Source organism: Carya illinoinensis, chromosome 10, assembly GCF_018687715.1.
Source record: "Carya illinoinensis cultivar Pawnee chromosome 10, C.illinoinensisPawnee_v1, whole genome shotgun sequence".
NCBI classification, from domain to species: domain Eukaryota; kingdom Viridiplantae; phylum Streptophyta; class Magnoliopsida; order Fagales; family Juglandaceae; genus Carya; species Carya illinoinensis.
Genome location: NC_056761.1, coordinates 16,413,997 through 16,432,083, shown reverse-complemented (window position 1 = coordinate 16,432,083; position 18,087 = coordinate 16,413,997). Strand labels below are relative to the sequence as shown.

At 38.6% G+C, this 18,087-nt stretch overlaps 1 protein-coding gene, 1 non-coding gene and 1 pseudogene across 2 annotated transcripts; 1 reads left to right on the top strand and 2 right to left on the bottom strand.

The window, feature by feature from the left end:
* LOC122280279 lies at positions 1 to 107 on the bottom strand. Its single transcript, XR_006229859.1, has one exon. It is a non-coding gene; the product is annotated as a small nucleolar RNA R71 (small nucleolar RNA).
* A 7,017-nt stretch (positions 108 to 7,124) lies between these two features.
* On the bottom strand, positions 7,125 to 10,336 carry LOC122278488 (annotated as a pseudogene).
* A 3,493-nt stretch (positions 10,337 to 13,829) lies between these two features.
* On the top strand, positions 13,830 to 15,720 carry LOC122278487. The gene is made up of 3 exons (XM_043088673.1): positions 13,830 to 14,180; positions 14,335 to 14,926; positions 15,050 to 15,720. Exons 1-3 carry the CDS (start codon positions 13,830 to 13,832, stop codon positions 15,718 to 15,720), a joined length of 1,614 nt encoding a protein of 537 aa, XP_042944607.1.
* Positions 15,721 to 18,087: the final 2,367 nt, after the last annotated feature.

Genomic DNA, 18,087 nt, shown 5'->3' with positions numbered 1-18,087 from the left:
TAACTCAGGAGTGAGATTAGCCAGTTCAAGCAAAATGATTTTGAGTCACTCTATGAAGCATGGGAGAGGTATAAAGACTTGGTTCGACGTTGCCCACAACATGGATTGCCAGATTGGTTGCAAGTTCAGATGTTCTATAATGGGTTAAATGGGCAAACTCGAACTATAGTTGATGCTGCTTCTGGTGGAACTCTGATGTCGAAGACAGCTGAAGGTGCTACTGCACTTTTGGAGGAAATGGTCTCAAACAACTATCAATGGCCAACTGAGAGGACTTTGGCTAAGAAGGTTGCTGGAATTCATGACTTGGAGCCGATAGCAGCTCTTTCCGCTCAAGTAGCTACTCTATCTCATCAGATTTCAGCCTTGACAACACAAAGGATACCACAAAGTACAGAATATGTTGCATCCACAAGCATGATAGTTCCAAGCAATGAGGCGAGTCAAGAACAAGTTCAATATGTCAACAATCGGAACTACAATTATTGTGGTAATCCTATGCCAAATTACTATCATCCAGGGCTTAGAAATCATGAGAATTTGTCATATGGAAATACCAAAAATGTGTTGCAACCTCAACATCCTCCCGGATTTGATAGCCAACCAAGGGAGAAGAAGATGTCACTTGAGGATGCCATGGTTTCCTTTGTTCAAGAGACTAATGCAAGGTTTAAAAAGACTGATTCAAGGTTGGACAACATTGAGACTCATTGTAGCAATATGGGAGCCACTATGAAGAATCTTGAAGTGCAAATTGGGCAACTAGCCACTACCATCAATGCCCAACAGAGAGGAGCTTTTCCTAGCAACACTGAAGTGAATCCAAAGGAACAATGCAAGGCCATCACACTTAGGAGTGGAAAAGAAATTGAGAGGGCACCATTAAAGGAGAGCAAATCCACTCCTACCGCTGCGAACAATGGCCAAAGCAAAGATCAAGTGGAAGAAGAGGAGATTGTCAATGATACACTAGAGGAGACCGACTTGCCTCCTACAATTTCATTTCCTGACAATCCTCCTATTCTTGCTCCTCCACTTCCTTACCCTCAGCGTTTTCAAAAGCAAAAACTAGATAAGCAATTTTCTAAGTTTTTGGATATTTTTAAGAAAATTCACATTAATATTCCTTTTGCAGATGCCTTGGAACAAATGCCAAACTATGTCAAATTCCTGAAAGACATCATTTCCAAGAAGAGAAGGTTGGAGGAGTTTGAAACAGTGAAGCTTTCTGAAGAATGCAGTGCCATTCTTCAAAAGAAATTGCCTCAAAAATTGAAAGATCCGGGGAGTTTCACTTTGCCTTGCACTATTGGAGATTCATTTTTTGATAGAGTCTTATGTGATCTAGGTGCTAGCATTAATCTTATGCCATTTTCTGTTTGCAGGAAATTGGGACTTGGAGAGATGAAGCATACAACAATTTCCTTGCAACTAGCGGATCGGTCCATCAAGTATCCACGTGGGATCATAGAAGATGTATTGGTAAAGGTGGATAAGTTCATTTTTCCTGCTGATTTTATGGTGTTGGACATGGAAGAAGATGGAGATGTCCCACTAATTCTTGGGCGACCATTCCTGGCCACAGGAAGAGCTTTAATTGATGTTCAAAAGGGTGAATTGACATTGCGGGTTAATAAGGAAGAAGTTATGTTCAACATCTACCAAGCCATGAAATTTCCAGAAGATCCAAGTACTTGCTTTCGGGTAGATGTCATTAAGCAATGTGTAGAAGAGGCCTTTCAAGAAGATATGCCATCTGACCACCTAGAGCGCTGTATCACCTCTTCATCTCATGCTCTTGATTTTAAAAATTCTGCCGTTTGTGAATCTGACTTGCCTTTTGTTAGTGAAGAATTTCTCCACTATGTTTTTGCTTTGGGAGCATTGCAGCAGGTTACATCACTTAGTAATGAAGTGGGGAAGCTAGAGCCGGTGGTACCAAAGAGTGAATCTGGAGTTGATAAAGAAAAGATGCAGAAAAATACTCAGGAGTTGAAGCAATTACCTGAGCATCTTCGCTATGCATTCTTGGGTGATAGTGATACATTTCCAGTGATTGTTGCTACATCACTCATACCTGAAGAAGAGGAAAAGTTGCTGCGTGTATTGAGGGAGCATAGAATAGCCTTGGGATGGACTATTTCTGACATAAAAGGAATAAGTCCCTCCATTTGCATGCACAAGATTTTAATGGAGGAGCTTTACAAGCCAACAATTGAGCACCAAAGAAGATTAAATCCAGCAATGAAGGAAGTAGTGAGAGCTGAAATTTTGAAACTCCTTAATGCTGGAATTATATATGCTATTTCAGACAGTTCATGGGTAAGTCCAGTGCAAGTTGTACCAAAGAAGGGTGGAATGACGGTAGTGAAAAATGAAAATAATGAATTCATTCCTACAAGAACGGTCACGGGATGGCGTGTATGCATGGATTACCGCAAGTTGAATAAAGCAACAAGGAAGGATCATTTTCCACTTCCATTCATTGATCAGATGTTGGATCGATTGGCTGGGTACTCCTACTATTGTTTTTTGGATGGTTATTCGGGGTATAATCAAATTGCTATAGCTCCTAAAGATCAAGAGAAGACTACATTCACATGCCCCTATGGGACGTTTGCTTTTAGGAGGATGCCATTTGGATTGTGCAACGCCCCTGCGACATTTCAACGTTGCATGATGGCTATCTTTTCTGACATGGTGGAAGATATAATGGAAGTATTTATGGATGACTTTTCAGTTTTTGGTACATCTTTTGATCATTGTTTGCATAACTTAGCTCTTGTTTTGTAGAGATGTGAAGATAAGAATCTGGTCCTGAATTGGGAGAAGTGTCATTTCATGGTTCAAGAAGGGATCGTGCTGGGCCATAGAGTGTCATCCAAAGGAATTGAGGTGGATCGAGCCAAAATTGCAACCATAGAGAAACTACCACCTCCAAAGAATGTGAAGGGAATCAGAAGTTTTCTGGGACATGCGAGATTTTATAGAAGATTTATCAAGGATTTTTCTAAACTCTCTAAACCTTATGTAATCTTCTTGAGAAAAATTCTGCATTTGACTTTGATGTTGTTTGTTTGCAGGCCTTTAATGCACTCAAGGAGAAGCTAATTTCAGCACCAATTGTGATTGTGCCTGATTGGAGTCAACCTTTTGAAGTTATGTGCGATGCAAGTGACTTTGCAATTGGAGCAGTGTTGGGGCAAAGGCGAGACAAGCTGTTTAGAGCTTGTTCAACATGGAGAAGAGTACATATGGTAAGTAGTAGGTTATCCATGGTTCAACAATAATAGGCCAACACATTTGCTCATAGAATCAACTATTCAAAGGAGGCAAGGATAAGGACATAAGGGCATTCTTTATAAGTAATTTTTTTTTTTCCAAAGTTGAATACATTAATTTATAAAAATTAAGGGCTACACCAATTAAATATTGTAGACTTTTCATCTAGGGAGTAAGTTTGGTGACTAAAGATTTAGACTATTAGGAGGGGGTAAGCACAACTCGGGATCAAATTATATATTTAAGTTAACAGAAGTCCAGGTTTTGGGACTGATCATATAGTAACTATATGTGGGATTTTTTCTAAGGGACCTTAACATCTCTTGATGTAATAGTTCCCAAGACAGAGAATTAATTGAAATCTAAAGTATTGTTGTTGGTTTTTGGGATAAACATTTGGGCGTTGAGGCTAAATGGGAGAAGTTATACCTACTTATATTGCTTACAACCACAAAACTAATAGTTAAGGGTGTATACAAAGGACTTTTAATCAAAATTGCAAGTAGGGTGGTGTCCAACATGATTCTATGAGAGTCCACAAAGTTAAAAGCATCTAATATCCCCTGTTATTCAACTGCAATGATGCCACGACTTGTTCGTAGTGGGTTTATTCAGAGATCCACAAACCATAATTAGTACCTTGGATTTGAAGATAAATTCTATGGCCTGTCTGAGATTCTCATGCAAAATAGGTGAAAAGGTGATCGACAAATGCAAATAAAAAGCTAAAAGATGGTTGAGTTTTAGTCTTTAAAAACAGGGCAGATTGAAAGGGCATGCATAATTCAAAATTCAAGCAATGTTGGGATTGATGGGTCGAGAACAAATACAAAGGGATTTTACCCAATTTAGTTTTCTTTTTTTTATAGGTAATTCATGGCATAATGCCACCTTCCCCATTGGCTTATGTCCAGAATATGGTTTTGAATACTCTCAAGTCAATCAAGTATTCAAAACTGATTGTAGTAGTTAGCAATAATCTAAAATGCATAATTGATAAGGAATTTTTGGTCCACTGGTAGTGCCTCTCAGCTGCAGTGGGGGTGCGGATCTACAGTTTCAGTGGCTAAACATGCATTTTTCTAATATTCATATTTAACTTCAATTACATTGAATCCACAAGTTTTAATACTGAATTTGAATATGTATTCTATCCCACATATAAAATGTTAAGAATACTTTTTGTACAAAAAACGAATACCGTATACACTGGAGTTATATGCTGAATTATCACTTACTTACATGTTTTTATATAATATATATACAATGAACAATCTACAATATTGTAGACTGTTGAAATAGTTAGTGTGTTGGTGACTAAAGGATTATACCATTAGGAGGGGTTACGCAACTATGCCACAGTTGGTTTTGGCATCAAACTAATAGTGGATGGAAGGCAAGTGGGCTTCCCCTCTATATAGAAGAATATGAGAACAAACTATTACTATATCTTCAATAGCTCTTGTTTCCACCAATATTGCAAGATTGGTGGGGACCCCAAGAGCATACTGTTTTATGGTGAATGAGAATGGCTATAAAACAATATAAAAACCTCATTCATGCAATTAAGACTGACTTAATATGTATCCTAGAGTAATGGGATGAATTAAGTGGCAATAAATTGGGGCTGGATGAGTTTGAAGGGGCTGGATCTTACAATTCATCTCGACCCTTGTGTAAGCATTGTTTCGATCATACCTACTAGGAGTTGGAGCCCTCAATTAGCGAATACATAATATATGCCTTAAATAATTCTCTATGAAATCTATATATTAGAAATGATCAGTTCCCTTATATGATATTTGAGAAATTATTTAACAAGGAGTCATAAGCCTGGTAGGACTCGGTGACCTCACTGTTATTCAAAAATAGTGTATTGGGTACCCACTATTATGGGTCTTGGGGGCACGCATAGAGAGAGAGAGAGAGAGAGAGAGAGAGAGAGAGAGAGAGAGAGAGAGAGAGAGAGAGAGAGAGAGAGAGAGAGAGAGAGAGAGAGAGCGAGCAGACAAGAGAAAGAGGGGTTTGGGCTGGTGTTTCCTTGAGGGATCTCAGAGAAGAAAAATGAATAGGAAGAAAAGGTGTCAAATTAATTTGGAAGGGTAGTGGACCGGTAGTAGAATATCCTAAAGCTATCATTAACCATATAGATAGAAAACCAAATTTAATTCATTATATGCTCTGTTGTATTCAATTAGTGATTTTGTGAAAATCACTTACTCTAGCAAGAGATGACAACCAGTGGTACTAGTCGGGAATCCACGACAGCAATTTTCAGTCAAAGCTACTACAAAAAGGTTCAAAAACACGAATGAAGGACAATCAAAACCAGTAAAAGAATATATTGAAATAAAATCGCAAAATCCATATAGGAAATAATGAAAATTAGGCATGCTAGAGTAATCATCACCCAAACTACGCAGCACATTATCAGGGGAAAAAAACACAGGGCAAAATCCATGTAGCCGAATAACATGAAATAAATTACTACCACAAAGTGCCTATAATCTCATTTATAATACGCCTAAAATGCAACAAGATATATGGGAAAAGTAACCCTAATATTCAGTGAAAAATTACATCGGTTAGGGGAGAAATTGATAACTTACAAACAATGAGTGTTGGGGTGGGCGCTGGTTTAGAGCAAATCCACGCGTGAAGTAAAGGTCTTGGTGGAAATAGGGCTGTGCGAAAGGGTGGTGGGGAAATCGGGGCTGCGCGGGAGGGAGAGGTTAGTGTGGGGAAATGGGTTACCCTACCAACGGGGGAGATGCACTGGGTATGCGAGGGAGGAGTTGGAGATTTCGTGGTAGCGCGAGCGGGAGGAGGTGGGGATCAGCAGCTGCGGCGAAGGGGGGGGGGGGGGCGGGGGGATATTGGCTGCGAGAGTGGGAGGGGGAAGACAGGGGTATAGGACCAGAGCCGGTAGGAGGGGCGAAAAATACATGAACGTACGTCTATACTTTTACCCAAATAGGAGACTCTCGTGGGGGCGGGGCGGGCACCAAAATATTACATTTTGTTTTTGTGGCTAGAATCAGTAGCTCCGATTACATGAGTTTCTCGTGGGAAAAAGCTTATACCCATCACTACCAAAAGTTTATCTCAGTTTTGACTTCCATGAAGACAACTCGTGAAGAAAAATTATTATATCGTTACAAAAGATATGTTCTCACTAATCCTTATCCACCACTATAATCTCATGGAAAAAAGTCTAGTTTTACTCCCACTACTAATTTTTGTGACAATAGCTCACTTATTCTCACCAATCTATATGGCGTAAAAAGAACCCATAGCAAAAACTTCAATTTGTTGTAGTGTGAGTTTCTTACAGAGTGTCTTGACTAATTTTAATTTGTTTTATGCCTTTAAACCACCCATACGAGAATATTTATGAAAATAGAGATGACAATGTGGGGCAACTTTCTTACTGAGTGTATTCGACTCATTTGAATTTGTTTTATACTTTTAAACCACCCATATGAGAATATTTACGAAGATAGATATGACAATATGAGACTTTGCCCAAGGCGACATGGTAGATGCCTAGATCATGTACATGAATTTTAAGTTATGATTTTTATAATACAAAGTTTGAGAAATTTTTAATAAATGCTTTCGCGCACTTTCTTTTATGATTTCAATATTTTAACACAAAACACTTTATTTATTTAGTAGCACACCGTTTTCTTGATATTGCTAAAAATTGACTTCATCCGTAAGGGAATGGGGTGTTACAAAACAGAACAATCCGATAGTGAGAAATACATCTTAAATGAAGGGACCTCATTATTGGTGCATAGAAACAGAATCACAGGGAACTCTAATGAAAATGTGGACATTCTCAAAACTTCCTTAAGATCAAGAAACTAGAAGCAGAATGGTGCGGATTCTTCTGGCATGGAGGGAGTCTCCCAGACCCACTTCGGTCTCCCAATCAGACAAAAAGAATCATTTGCCACGTTGAAAGCTCCTCTCCGTATCGCCGTTGTAAGGTAAGTAACATGGGAGATTAAGGTACAAGTGTACCAAACAAGACTTCTATATACACGTACAGACGGTATGCAGAGAAGGTGCAACTCTGCATACCGATAATGAGAAATACATCTTAAATGAAGGGACCTCATTATTGGTGCATAGAAACAGAATCACGGGGAACTCTAATGAAAATGTGGACATTCTTAAAACTTCCTTAAGATCAAGAAACTAGAAGCAGAATGGTGGGGATTCTTCTGGCATGGATGGAGTCTCCCAGACCCACTTCAGTCTCCCAATCAGACAAAAAGAATCATTTGCCACGTTGAATGCTCCGCTCCGTATCGCCGTTGTAAGGTAAGTAGCATGGGAGATTAAGGTACAAGTGTACCAAACAGGACTTCTATATACACGTACAGACGGTATGCAGAGAAGGTGCAACTCTTGATATTTGCCTACAACTTGATAAACGCATCATTTAAGTCTAACCTGAAGGATGAGATGTACTTCCCTCTTGAAGATAGACCTTAGCTCTTCATTTGCTTCAATGCCTATTCTCCTGTGCCAGGAAAAAGTATTCATAATTAGAATTATGTAAAATAAAGACCTAAGAACACATGCTATCTATTGATTGCCGCAGGAAGAGGAATAAATCTCTAAAGCAAGAGCCAAGAAGGCTGAAGTATACAAGACAAACCACCACAGATAAAACTTTCAGTTCGAAGTTACAGAAAAATAGCCTCGTTTCCCAATTTCAGACCAAGTCCCCAGTTCCAGTCAATGTGATCAGGTTCAGATTTTTGTCTCCCCCCGGTGGCCCGGGGCCCACAAATTTTCCCCTCCCTCTTTCTCCTAGTTGGCAACTTGTGGTTGGTTTATGGAGGGACTTTGACTAGGCAGGCTAGGCAGGTTTGATTTTGAGCGGCTTGTCACTATAACTTCCTGGTCACATTCTACAAATTCCTAATCAAATCAACCTCGTGATTTCTGAGCAGCTTCATTTGGATGTCTAATATAAGGTAAAATTAAGTACCCTTAATAACCAGGCAAGGTTCCAACAGTGAATCATAAATTTAGATGTCGCTTAGCAGAGAACAGATTGGTAATGCACAAACTTAGTAACTCCAGATCTATTTCATTGCAGCACTGGACGAGGATCTGTTCTAGTATGTATACATGATCAAACAAGACAGCTTCCATCTTGCAAAACATCGAAATACCAGTCAACACTATGAGAAACTAATCTGTTCTAGTATGTACACAGGACCAAATGAAATAGCTTCCATCTTGTAAAACGTTGAAATACTTATCACCAATATGAGAAATAACTACAAATAGATGAATAATGTTTAAGATAGTCGTTTGCATATTACCCTATTTTGGAGCCCTTCTTTCCCACAAGAATCTTGCCCTGGCTTAGCTTGTGGGTGAGCAAGTGCTGCTCAATCCTTACAGAACCATCTCTTAATTCTTTCCAGTCTATCAAACGATGTTCAATATTATACGGGATTTCCTGAAAGGAGAAGAGTACAAGTCATTATCTATGCTAATTCCTGAAATAAGCAGATGGTCCTATTGGCAGATGGATGCCATGGCCTTAAACTAGACAAATGAAAAATTCACAGGTCTACCTGATGAACATGGTCCAATAGTCTTTCGTGGACAACTTCTAATGATATATTCTTCATAACTTCTTCACTCATAGCGAAAGGATCTTCGTCCCATGGTCTTGTAACTGCCTAAGCAAAAGAAGCCAGTGAAAAAAGTAAGTTACAAGAGCAAGTTGATTGAGTAAATCATAAATAGAAACAGTAATGCCATTTTCATCAGTTCTCTCAATAGTCATTCCCAATGCGTCACCTTCACCTTTCCTGTCACATAACAATTCTGCTTTTCAAGGTCAAGGATCAAGAGGATCGATTATGAACGTATTTTATAAGAAGCCTTGAGACAAAACTCAGAAAAAAATGAAAAAAATGGAACATCTTTTTTAGCATTAACTTATCAGGAAATGTTTCCCACCATATAACTATAGTAAATGCATCTCAACAAAAGTAGAAGAATCTAAAGGCTGTGAGAGGCGGTGGGGCTTTTTTCGTTCAATATTTGGAGAAGGCTCCTAGAATATTTATGCATAATATTTGAAGAATCTAAATGCAGGAAAGATTGGTAAAATAGCTCTCTGTGTGGAATTCCAAGTAATAAAGCCCTATGAATATTTTTTTACAAGTAAAAAGAACGTTATGAATATTAAAAAAATACAACTAATTTATTTTTGATACATTTTATTTTTTAACATAATAAAAAATTTTATGGATAATAAAGTATAGGCATAACCCAGGTACACTGATGCTTATGAAACATTCTTTACATTATATAATTCAATATTAATAAATCTTCCAGATGTGTGCATAGCTATTGATACAAAAAGGATAAACAAAAACAAACAAACAAATTCATATGAATGATTGAACTGTCTAAAACTTTATTGGGAGTATCTTATAAAAAAATTAGATCTTTTACTCCATAGCCCTTCAGTCCTGAAATCATGAAATACCTACGGAGTAAAATTATATAATAGGAATCAGAAGCTATCATTATTAGACAATTTTCAGAAAGGTCACAACCCAACCTTTTTTTTTTTTTTTCCCGTCCTGCAAGAAATGCTAACCTTTCAAATCCGGGAAGATCTTTAAATTGTGCAGCAGCCTTCAACAGATCTTTCTTTTTCTCAACTAAATCAACTTTATTTATACACAATATACGCTTCTGTTTTGGGTGCGGTTGTGCTCCCATTCGTTTGATCAATCTTATAACCCTTAAATAAGGCCTATATGCATGGAAGAATGAAAAGATTAAAACAACTGAACTATAATTACAGTCAAATATTGAACTATGTTTTAAAATAACTATGCATTCATGCAACTTAATTTCACATAAAGGGGCAGTCAAAAAGAAAAAGAAAAAAAAATACAGCATCATATTTTTTTTTTGATTGACACTAGGTGTCTAGGAACAGTGTCCCGACTAATCCAGGGGCTCGTAGGCCCTCGGCAAGGAATTTTTCGCAAGTGCACATCAGGCAATTCAAGAGGAAAATCTCCCAGTCCGATAGCCCCTAGAGATTGTTTACACCCAAGGAGATTTGAACGTCAGACATGAGTGAGCATGACCTCAAGCCCAAGGCCTTTACCACTTAAGTTAACATCTAGGGGTTAAAAATAAAGCATCATACTTAGGATTATCACTTGTTTTGTGTGATATTAAGGGCTCATTTGGATACTTAGAATATGTGTGGATAATATTGAAATGGTTTGTGAATAATAGTGGAATACTTTGAATTAAGATGTTTTATTGGGTTTTGAGAAATAACAGAGAAAAATTTGAATAAAATTTTTATAAAGTTCAAAAATTGTTTGAATATAATTTTTGTGTTGAAATTTGGAAAAATAGTATTGTTTTTTGTATTTTGATTGGAAGTTTGGGAAAGTAGTATTGGGTTTTGTATTTGAATAATGATTAAGCGATGATTAGATAAAAAAATTGAAAGTTATGTTTGGGAAAGAAATATTTGAGAATATCTTAGCGTCCAAACTAACCTTGAGTTTGCATGCAACCTATTTAAGTAATATTAGATGAAAACGTTAAAAATTTGAAATTGAAAGTTATGTTTGGGAAAGAAATATATGAGAATATCTTAGTATCCAAACTAGCCCCGAGTTTGCATGCAACCTATTTAAGTAATCATATAATTAGGCAAGCCTTCATTTTCTTCAATTACATGGAATACCAAAATTTATTAAATGAAAAACAATCAATGTAACTAATGATCGGATTGCCACGTTAGTAGAGTGAAATAATGATGGGATTGTAGTATAATTTTTAGCATTTCCTTTCCACTGAAGGTAAAACCAGATGAACATAAGACCAAGAGGAGAAACCTAAAGGGGGCAAATGAAAAAGAAAGGCAAGGGGAGGAATAAGTCCATCTACTACTCTAAAAGATGTCACCAATCTCCAAGACCAAACTGGCCCCCAAAAGAGAATCTCAAGAGGCGAAAAAGAGATGGCCCCTTTACAAAAAAGAAGAAAAAATAGTGCTAAAGTTTATGAGTCCCAAAAGCAAAAGGCAGTGGCTGGTCCCCGGCACTGCCTACCCAAATGAGTATATTAATATGGAATTGTCGAGGGTTTGGGAACCCCCGCTCAATTCGTATCCTTAGGAAGCTAACTAAGGAGAAGTTCTCCAAACTAGTTTTCCTTGTGGAAATTAAGTGTAACAAAAATAGAATGAAGGGAGTGAGGATGTCCTTACAATTTGATGCATGCTTTGATGTGGAAAGTGTTGAGGGAAAAATGAGCGTATTGGCATATTCTTGTGAAAACCTGTGTAAAATAATGTTGTAACAAGTGTTGTTGTGGAAAGGCTTGAAAATTGGTCAAAGAAGTCAACTTCGCTCGACCCTCGCTCGATGGAGCGCTCGAGCGAACTCGGGCAGATTGCACCGCTTGACCCTCACTTGACATACAACTCGAGCGAATTCAGGCAGATTCAACCGCTCGACCCTCGCTCGACATACAGCTCGAGCGAACTCAGGCAGATTCAACCGCTCGACCCTCGCTCGACACTAAGCTCGAGCGAACCTAGGCACAGTGAGTCGCTCGACCCTCGCTCGACACTGAGCTCGAGCGAACTCAGGCAGAGTCGACCTCGATACTCGCTCGACAGGTCGCTCGAGTGAACTTTGGCAGATTGTTTCGCTCGACCTTCGCTCGAGCCAATGTTCCAGATCACTAGGGTTTTGAACGCCTCATTTGATGGGAACTATAAATAGAACATGTTAACTTCTGTTCTTGGGGTGGAGAATCAGAGCAAAAACCCTAAGGGCCTCCAAGAACTTCTTAGAGCAAACTCTACCCCATTTGTTTGATTCTCTCTTGGATAAACATTTCTCCACCACAACTCATTCAAAATCAACTCTTACTTGAGTCCATTGAAGTGGACATTTTTGTTGGCCGGAAGAGTCCGGAGCTGCCGTTGATGCAGAGATCGAGAGGTTCTCGTGGGAAGCTATAGGAAGGTCAGAGTTCCGACACTACATGCGTGTAGAGATCGAGTGGGTCACTCGTGGTGTTGCAAGCCAAGTTTAGCTACTACAAAGGTTTTGTGAGTGTCTCTAAATTGGTTGTAACAAACTAAAATTTCTATAGTGGATTTGAGGTGGTGTCTTACACCCAGAGTGGTTTTAGATTTTGAAGATGTTCTTCAAATGAGTTTCCACTTCGTGATCAAAATCATGTGTTGATTATTTGTGTTATTTGATTCATTTATTAACTGCTTGTTTGTCTAATATTCAAAAAGCCATAAAAATTAGTTTACACCTATTCACCCCCCTTCTAGGTGTAGTGTTGGGTAGAACCACTGCTTTTTCAGAAAGTGTTGGGCTTAGTGGTGGCATAGCCTTACTATGGAAGGTCAAAGTTATAAATTACACCCGGTGGCACATTAGTGCAATGATCACTGGAAATGACTCAACCAGTCCATGGTTATTCACGGGCTTATATGGACACCCTGACAAGATGAAAAAAGATGGCAACTGGGAGCTCCTCATGAAGCTCAAACTTGAACCAAAGATTCCCTGGCTGTGTGCAAGGGACTTTAACGAGATATTACACCAAAAAGAAAAGGTTAGTGGCCCTTGTAGATTTTATAGACAGATTGAAAAGTTTAGAGTGGCAATAGAACAGTGTGAAATCAGAGACATACCAAGCTTAGGGCAAAGGTTCTCCTGGTCCAATAACAGAAGAGGTGAAGGCTATACAAAGGAAAAATTAGATAGGGCAATAGCAAACAAACCCTGGCTAGACCTTTTCAACTCAGCAACGTGTAATGTACTTGCAGCAGTGAAATCTGAGCACTCCTCACTCCATGTCAGTTTACCAGATTAGATTAAGAAGGGGAGAGGGAGACATAGGGTATTCAAGTATGAGGTAGCATGGGAAGTCAGAGAAGGAAGTGGTGCAGTGATAGAGGCAAAATGGAACAAGACTGTAATGGGAACCAACCTTGCTGAAACCATGAGGAAAAAACTAGAATATTGTCAAAAGGGACTCACAGAGTGGAAAAAAGTCTTAAACCAGAAGGACAATCAGGGCCCTAAGCAAATCTGGGCCAAAATTAGTCACTTACAAGATATAGGAGATGGTACTCACATAGATCATTTGTAGGAACTGCAAAGGAAAGCTGAAATATTCCTTGAAGAAAATGACTTAAAATAGAAACAACGGGCTAAACAACATTGGCTGAAAAATGGGGACAAAAATACCAGCTATTTCCACATGCAAGCTACTCATGGAAGGAAGATTAACACTATTAACTCCATAACTGGTCCATCTGGAAACATAATCATTGAGCAAGAGGAGATTGGTTCAACATTCACAGGTTTTTTCTCATCCTTATTCAAGTCTTCACTACCAACTAATATTGAGACCTGCTTGTTTGAACTTCTACCAAAAATCACAGCTGAGATGAAGCTATGTTTGAGCAAACGCTTTACAGAGATGAAGTAAGAATGGCCTTATTCCAAATGAATCCACTAGGGTCCCCTGGCCCTGATAGATTTCCTGCACAATTCTATCAGAAAAATTGGGTTGTGGTAAGGAAAGATGTTTGCTATTTTGCTCTCCAAGTCCTGAACCACAAAGGATCTCTGAATGAAGTGAATGATACTTACATTACCCTTATACCAAAGGTCAAAAATCCAAGGAAGGTGGTAGAATACAGGCCTATAAGCCTTTGCAATGTGCTTTATAAAGTAGTCTCGAAAACTCTAGCCAACATGATGAAACTGATCCTCCCAAAGCTGGTTTCTGTGAATCAAAGTGCCTTTGTCCCTGGAAGGCTCATTTTAGACAACACTTTAGTAGCCTATGAACATAAGAATCAAAGGAAAGAAAGGTTTTATGGCCCTCAAATTGGACATGAGCAAGGCTTATGACAGGGTGGAATGGGACTTTGTGAAAGCTGTTATGACCAAATTAGGCTTTCCTCCTTAATGGATCCAATTGGTTCAAAAGTGCCTTAATTCTGTCTCCTACTCAATCTTGATTAATGGAGAGCCTCAACAGAAGTTTAAGCCTACTGGAGGAATTTGCCAAGAAGACCCAATATCCCTATACATTTGTATCCTCTGTGCTGAAACCTTATTAGCATTACTACACAAAGCTGAAGAGAGGGGGGACATCACTAATGTACCAATTGGTAGAGGATCCACAAGAGTAAGTCACCTATTCTTTGCAGATGACAGTTTACTGTTCTGCCAAGCATCCCCCATGGAACTCTCAAATATCATGGCCATTTTGGACACTTATGAGCATGCCTCAGGACAAGTACTTAATAGAGACAAATCATCAGTCTTTTTCAGCAAGAATACTAAGAAAGAGATGCAGGCCCATGTTCTACAACATATTGGAATGAAATCCACTGGGACCTTTGAGAAATGCCTCGGTCTACCAGCTATCTTGGGAAGAATTAGAGTTATAGCATTCCACTCCTTTATAGACAAAACTTGGTCACATATTGTAAACTGGAAAACCAACCAGTTTTCCTCAGCAAGCAAAGAAAGTCTACTCAAAGCAGTGCTCCAAGCCATTCCACTTTACTCAATGGGTATGTTTCTACTACCTGAGTCCATAACCAAAAAGCTAAACCAACTTCTAAGAAAGTTTTGGTGAGGCTTTAATGAGGACTCATCTAAGATTCAGTGGATCCCTTGGGGGCAACTTAGTTTAGCAAAAGAGAAGGGAGGCCTCGGTTACAAGGACCTCAAAGCTTTCAACCTGGCAATGCTTGCCAAGCAAAGTTGGAGAATGATACAAGATCCTTCCTCACTTGTTTCCAGAGTATTAAAACAGAAGTATTTCAATGCAGGGGAACTTTTGGATGCCAAACTAGGAGCTGGTCCCTCCTTTGCTTGGAGAAGTATCATAGCTGGAATGCATACCCTCAAAACAGGCCTTATGTGGAGAATGGGTGATGGGTGCAGCATCAACATCTGGACTGCAAAGTGGATTCCATCCCTTCCTCACTTCCAAGTGAGTACTCCCAGAGAACCTGATTACTGGTGTGAAAAAGTGTGTGATCTGTTAGAACCAGGACAGAGGAGATGGAATGAAGAACTCCTAATGGAGATGTTTTCAGAAGAGGAAATCAAGGCTATAACCTCCATACCAATCAGTGCTAGAGGCAGGGAAGATAGACTTACTTGGCATCTTACTAACAATGGCCTATATTCTGTAAAAAGTGGATACCACCACCAAAAACAACTAGAGGTAGAAGAATTGGGGGAGAATTCACACAAACAGATGGAAATAAGAGTGTGGAAAAGGCTATGGAAAATGAAAGTGGCCCCTCCGTCAAGCATTTCACATGAAGAGCATGCAAAGAAGCACTACCCACCCTAGTCAATCTGAAAAGAAGGAAAATAGTTGAAGATAGTAAATGCCCTATTTGCAAGCTTGAACCCGAAACCTCTGGACATGCAGTATGAGGCTATATAGCAGCTATGGATGTGTGGAACCAGGGATGTATCAAGACTCAAAAGATGTCTTTCCAAAATGATCTTTTTTTCAATGTGTGGTCAAAACTGAATCAAAAGCTAGATTTATATGAACTCGAGGAATGTGCTGTCACGATGAGGGGCATATGGTCCAGGAGAAATGATCTCATTCATGGTAAGGGTTGTAAGCATCCAAATAACATTATACAACGAGTCAAAACAGAAGTCCTTGTCTACAAAGATGCAAACAGGCCCCAACGTGACCACCAATAGCTTGCTCACAAGAGAGTTCTGTCATGGCAAAAACCAGCAAGAGGATCATACAAGGTCAATTGGGATGCAGCCCTAAATATAGAAACAGGTATAATGGGGTTGGGAGTTCTTGTTAGAGACCACCAAGGCTATGTCATTGGAGCAGTAAGAGCAAGGAGACCATTAGCAAGGGAAGCTTTTGAAGCAGAATCTTACAGTTTAGTAGTGGTAGCCACCTTTTGCAAAGAACTAGGCCTTAACCAGATCCACATAGAAGGGGACTCAAAGCAAGTTATCAAATTAATGGAGGGAATGGAAAGGAACTGGAGTCTAGGGGGTCTATTAGCTGAAGACGCAAAGATCATCTTATCAAGCTGTAGCAATTGGAATGCATCACATTTATATTGAGAAGGCAATCAAGCAGCTCACAAGCTAGCAAAATTTGCTTTACAATTAGATGAAGATGTATATGATATTGAAGAGTGCCATTTGTGCATTCAGTCAATTGTAATTTCTGAGCTGTTTTTAGCATAATCAATGAAATTAGTATCCCAGTTTCAAAAAAAAAAAAAAAAAAAAGCCATTAAAATCTCTATATGCCAATTGTTTATTGAACATATACTTGATACTTGCTTACCATACAATTGATATTTTTGTCTCATTTCTTAATTGCAGTTTGTTTTTTGTAAGTAGTGATTTTATCATGACTAGAAAGAGGATGATCCCCACTACACAAAATGTATACAAGAAATACACGTAACTGGAAAAGGGACAGAGAACTAGGAAGTGTGGAAAAGTGCATCTGAAAAAGCTGCAGGGTTTTGGGCTATGGCACATTGAAATAGGGTATGAAGGAAGGATGACCTGAGTTCTGCCACCGACTTTCACATTATTTAAAGCTACAGAGTTTTTGGCCATTGCACAAATTTCTGATGTTCTGCAAGTGGTCAGACATACCCGATAGCACACTCTTCAGAGGAAGACTGAAGACACATTGACGTGAACAATACAATGGATCCTCCTAACTACCAACATCCACTGGAAGATTGTTTTAGTTCCATGTAGCGAAGTTTGTTTGAGCAATGCTGAACCAGAAAAACTCTGTTTCCCACTCTCAATGACCTCGCATTATCTCAGCACTCCACTTGTTTGTGGCACTACGACAAGAGAAATCAGCTACAAAACTAATTCTCCCTAGCGACATCGAATGGAAAACTCCCCAACCATATTCTGAGTCTGCTCATTTCCATCTTGTACCCATCATTTGCTGCTATTTCTAAGTAAATTATTTAAAAACATACTGTATACTTGATTTTCTCTCCTCTAATTGTTTCTCCAACATATTCTCTCATATATGAATGGGGTTGAAAGTGTCCATGAAAATCGGTAATAAAGTCAAAAGTTACAATACTATAGGATATTCGTTTTTTCCTTTTTTGCTAAGTAAAGACTACATCAACGATAGATGGTAGAATATTTATTTTTAATAACTAATACTTGTTAAAAAAAATTAAGACCTAATATAAAACTAAAGTCAAATTTTCACCTATGGCATAAGCCCTAATCCAACAAAATAAGAAAAATAAAAAGAAAAAGAAAAAGCCCTTAAGGGTCTTATTTCATTTTATAATGTAAAAGGTATGACGAAGGTTTCCATTTGCTTCCTATTGCAGATAATTGCAAAGACAAAAGAAAAGGCTCGGGTACAATTTTGAAATCTAGGATAACAGAGACTAATAAGAGAATCAGTGTACGAGAATGCAAAAGTTTCTCCAGAAAAACAAAAAGCAAGTCAAGGTAAAAAAATACACAAAACACATAACCAAAAACAAAAGAACCAAAAAAACCAAAGATCGCATCATGTTGTAATGCGCATAAACTCAAAGGAAGTTCTTCATTTATGGAACATCATGATATTGTCAAGTAAAAGTGCAGGCCAAGATGTATGCTTACTGCATTGAAGTTGATGGAAACGTAATTCTTTGAATTGACCCTGACATTATTTGAATAAGTGGGCTTT